A 4,504-nucleotide genomic window follows, 5' to 3' on the forward strand; every position below is an offset into this window, starting at 1 on the left:
TGAGCTGCTTTTCACCCTATCCCAGTTCTGTGGTTACTACCTCTGTAATGCAAGGCTTCCTCAAAGCCTTAGTGGGGAAGAAGGAGGAACCCAATGACTTCTAAATACATTGATAATAAGCACTAGGTGATCTCTAGGATGATAGCTCTTTGGGTAAGGGAGGACTTGGTTGTCTCCATTCCTCTGATTATCATAACCCACGTCAAACTGAAAAACTAGGTGTCTTTGCGAGGAGCACAGATTCCTTCCTTCTGCAGTGGGAAGAGGCCTCTTCTGGGAATCTTCCTTTAGAGGAAGAAGTTACTTTGCTACCTGTTAATGAGGTTTGAGGGAAGTGTCCCCTAGGAAGGGAAGTCCTGTGGATGCTACTTTGTCTTCTACTCTTTCTAAAACCATGGTGCTACTTGCATTTCAGCTGCAATGGCCTCTGCTTTGCCTGACAAAGAGGAAGCTCCCAAGAGTTCCTTGGAGGTGAAGGGAGAGGAGCAGCAGGTAAGTGCTCTAAGTAAGATGTGATAAGTGTCAGCTCCTGGATGTGCCTGTGAGGAGAAGGTCTTGCTGTGGCTGTGCCTCCCTGAAGGGAGGAATGTTTCCTTTCTGGAAATGTGAGTGGCAGCACAGCCAAAAAAGTAAACCTGAAGATCCGCTGACCTTCTAGGCTAAGCAAAATAGCCTGATTCTTGGCTAGGAAAGGTGTTTGTATTCAAGGTCCTGGCTTGCTGCAGGCAGTGCTTCTATAGAAAGGTTCCTGTTTTTCAGCAGCGTGGAAGCCTGCTGAATATGCTTGACTCTCATGAGGATCAACATGCTTCTTCTGACTAGCATGAAGTCTATCAACTTAAAACCACCTTGGTCCTGTCTGATGAACCTTTCCTTGGGGTATTACCCTGTTAAATAGCTATACCAAGTAAACTGGAGCTGGATATGGGTGCAGAAATATTGAGGTTGCTCACAAACTCAGCTGGCCCTCGGGCAGTGTTTGGCTAGAAGAAGGCCTTTCTACAATGGAACAACCATAAGCGGCAATACTCCACAGCTTATTTCACAATTGAGTTTTAGACTTTAAAGTGTCCAAGAAAGGCAAGTCTTGCTTGCTCAAGCAGGCAAACAAGTTTGGGGGCAAAACTGCATAGGAAGCTCAGGGTTGTCATTGCAAGCTTCATGTTTTTTTTGTTTTAATCTTCTAGGATGCGGTAAATCAGGTGGCTAACCTGACCTTGGTCAGCTCTGCCTGTGATGTGGTTTCTACAGCTTATGCCTCTGCTAAGGAGAGTCACCACTACCTCAGATCTGTGTGCAATGCAGCAGAGAAAGGAGTGAAGAGTGTGACAGAAGCCACAGCCAGTTGTGTGCAACCAGTTCTGACCACGCTGGAGCCTCATGGTAATCCCTTGTGGAAGGGCAGGTTTGCACCTGCTTCTGAGGGATTCTTTGGCTCCTTCCAGCTCTGGAACGAGTCCTAGGGTGTGGGGGTGACTTCTGCATTACTGCACTAAAAGAATGACTCCTGGCTTACAAGTAAGGCTAAAAAGCGGAGTCTTAGTCTAGGTAGTGTGATGGGCATCCAGGTCTTGGCTCTGACTTGCCTGAAATTGATGTTGCAGGGTCCAAAATATTAGATGGCTGATGCTTATAGTTGGGTTCTTACAGGCTCATGGTGGCTGCAAGGAAAAAACTTCCCTTTGGAGGACACTTAACATCTGAAGGTGTTCTTTGCCATGTCCCTTAAAGAACATGACTGTGGCTTCTAAGAAAAAGCTCCAAACTCTTAGGGAGAGAGAGGGACTGTTCCTAGTGGCAAGTGTCTGTCAAAATGGTATGTGACTGGTCAGTTCACTCTAACCCCAGAGTGGGCATCACCAGTTACTATGTGATTCTGGATCCTTGGGATATGTAGGCTTAGGCAGAGATGAGAGCTCTGTGTCCTCTTAGTTAAAGGCTCAGGAAGCTGCAGGAGGGAGTCTCTGTATTTGTAGAAGTGGAAACTGGCTGCTATCAAACTGACCAGATCTAGGAGGTGATCAAGACAAGCTGCTCTACAAATTCATCTTAAAACATACCTGGCCTGGTCATCTGGATGGAGACTTATCTAGGCTTCCTGCAGAGTAACATTCCCAGAGAGGTGGAACTTGATATGGATTTGCAGAAAACCAAGTTTTGACACTTTCTTTTCAGTTACTGCAGCAAGTGATTATGCCTCCAAGGGTTTGAATAAACTAGGGGAAAGGCTCCCCCTCCTTCAAAAGCCAGTGGAACAGGTAAGAATTATAGGCTTTGCTGTCCCTGGCTGGCAGAGGGGCTTGGTTTTGTGGGGTTTCTAACCTTGAGAGTGAAGTAGCTCCTCATAGGAGTGAACTTACTCCTAGGTGCATGGTGCAAGCTCCTGTAGGAGTGTGCAGACACTCCTAGAATGTGTAGCAGACACTATGCTAATTGAGCTCTTGGTGCAATTAGGAGTGGACCCAATCCCTTATCTGACATAAGGCTCCTCTGTCACAGGTTATCTCTGACACAAAAGAGCTGGTGTCATCCAGAGTGGCTGATGCAAAAGATGCTGTGAGCAGCAGAGTAACAGAGGTGATGGATGTAACTAAGGATGCTCTTCAGAGTGGTGTGGAAGCTGCCAGATCTGCTGTGACCAGCAGTTTGGAGATGGTTGTGGACTCCACAGTGGGACAGGCACCTGCAAGTGAAGCAGAAGCTGTGCTTGATAGAACAGAAAACATCTCTCTCCCTATTGGTAATGAGGAACTAGGTAAGGGAACAGTTTCGTGACTGTTTTTAATGGGAGCTGTCAAACTGGGGATGGTCAGCTCTGTTCCTCACCTCACTGCTCTGGAATAGGTCTAATAAGTGCCATCCTGGAGGCTACCTGGCTCCTAGTCCAAGATCTGCTGGTGCTTGTTTACTATGTGGTGAGCCTCTCTGGTCTGTTGCTGACTGATACCATCTCTTTCCTCAGCCAAACTGGCAGCAACTGAGGAGGGTGCAGACATTATGTCTGTGGAGCAGCAGCAGGAGAAGAGGAGGTACTTTGTGCGGCTGGGGTCTCTTTCTGATGAAATTCGCTTATTTGCCTACCTGCACTCAACAGACAAAATGAAGCGGGTCTGGCAGGGCATGCAGGAGGCCCTTGCGCACCTTCGCTGCGTCATCGAGTTGGTAGGTACAATCCAGTCTCTTGGAAGGAAGGGACCAAATCATTGACCTGGTCTTAACTTCATTGCTGTGATGAAGAGTTGTGTCCACCAGCAGATCTGTCTTGACTCTGTGATCTTCCCCTGCAACAGATTGAAGTGTTTAAACAAGGATTTAATCAAAAGGTGCAGGAGAAACTACACCAGATGTGGCTGGACTGGAGCAGGAAGTTTTCTGAAGAGGGTGGGGATGAAAGATCTGCAGAGCCAGAGGTACCTCCTGGGGAGGGAAGCAAAGGGCACTGGCCACTCCCTTGGCTTCTTTAATATTTTTTGGTAGTAACTCGCTCTTCTGATATTCTCCCTTCTGCCTCCCCCCAGGAGATGGAGTCTCTGGCCCTACTTATGGCATGCAGGATCACACAGCAGCTGCAAATCACCTGCTGCAAAATAGTGTCTGCAGTTCGAGGCCTTCCCTCAAGCCTTCAAGATAAGGTGAAACAAACTCTTAGTACTGTAGAGGAGCTTCATGCCTCTTTCTCAGCAGCAAACTCCTTCCAAGACTTGTCCAGCAGTGTCTTGACTCAGAGTCGGAGGAAGCTGGCTGTGATTCAGGAGTACATGGAGGAGCTGCTGGACTATCTGAAAAACAACACTCCTCTGTCCTGGCTGGTGGGACCTTTCTCCCCCAGGGAGGAGGTGGTTGAAGCCTCACAGGAGGAGGAACCCTTACAGGAGAAGGAGGTGGAAACAGCTGGAGCAGGGGATCGTGAGGCTTCCACTACCATCATATGAAGAAGGTCATGAGCACAGACCTGCCTTGCATAGCTCTGGTGAGGGCTTGGCCTTAATTGTGTGTCCCATCTTGGATAATGAGTACTGGTGAATAAAACCTTAGGAGCTTTTAAGGAAGATGGTGGAAGTAGCAGGGTCACTTTCAAGTGCTTTCAGCTACTGTTGGAAATGGTAGCTGAGCCCTGTGTGAGAACAACTGAGTTGAAGCTCTGCAATGCTCCCGCCTCCTTGGTAAGCTGTGTGTGGTATGTCCTTCACCAGTGTATCCAGACACTGTCTATATTCAACACTGTGATCACTGTTGGTTTTAAGCCTTTGGCTACTACACAATGTAGAGAATTCTCTTCCTAGAGGCTGTTGGTACTGGGTCATAACTGCTTAAAATAAAACTACTGCATGCAAAAGCACTTGTTGTCTCTATTCTCTCTTGGAGAAAGACTGCAAGAGTGAGTATTGTTCAAGAGATGTGAATGGTACTCTCCCAGTGTCAAAGGATAGATGGGAACAGTGCAGTTAGAAATGCAGGAGCTGGTGAGCACTCAGGGGTGTGATAGGGATTGCAGCTGGTGAGC

General features: G+C 47.6%; 1 protein-coding gene across 1 annotated transcript; it reads left to right on the forward strand.

The window, feature by feature from the left end:
• Positions 1 to 411: 411 nt before the first annotated feature.
• LOC138728603 (perilipin-3-like) lies at positions 412 to 3,932 on the forward strand (the record flags this gene model as incomplete). The annotated part of the gene is made up of 7 exons (XM_069872102.1): positions 412 to 492; positions 1,188 to 1,383; positions 2,176 to 2,258; positions 2,500 to 2,755; positions 2,963 to 3,162; positions 3,291 to 3,410; positions 3,519 to 3,932. Coding segments are annotated over 7 exons (1,350 nt in total), but the record flags the coding sequence as incomplete, so codon positions are not given.
• Positions 3,933 to 4,504: the final 572 nt, after the last annotated feature.

The sequence above is a fragment of the Phaenicophaeus curvirostris genome, chromosome 18 (genome assembly GCF_032191515.1).
Source record: "Phaenicophaeus curvirostris isolate KB17595 chromosome 18, BPBGC_Pcur_1.0, whole genome shotgun sequence".
Lineage (NCBI taxonomy): Eukaryota > Metazoa > Chordata > Aves > Cuculiformes > Cuculidae > Phaenicophaeus > Phaenicophaeus curvirostris.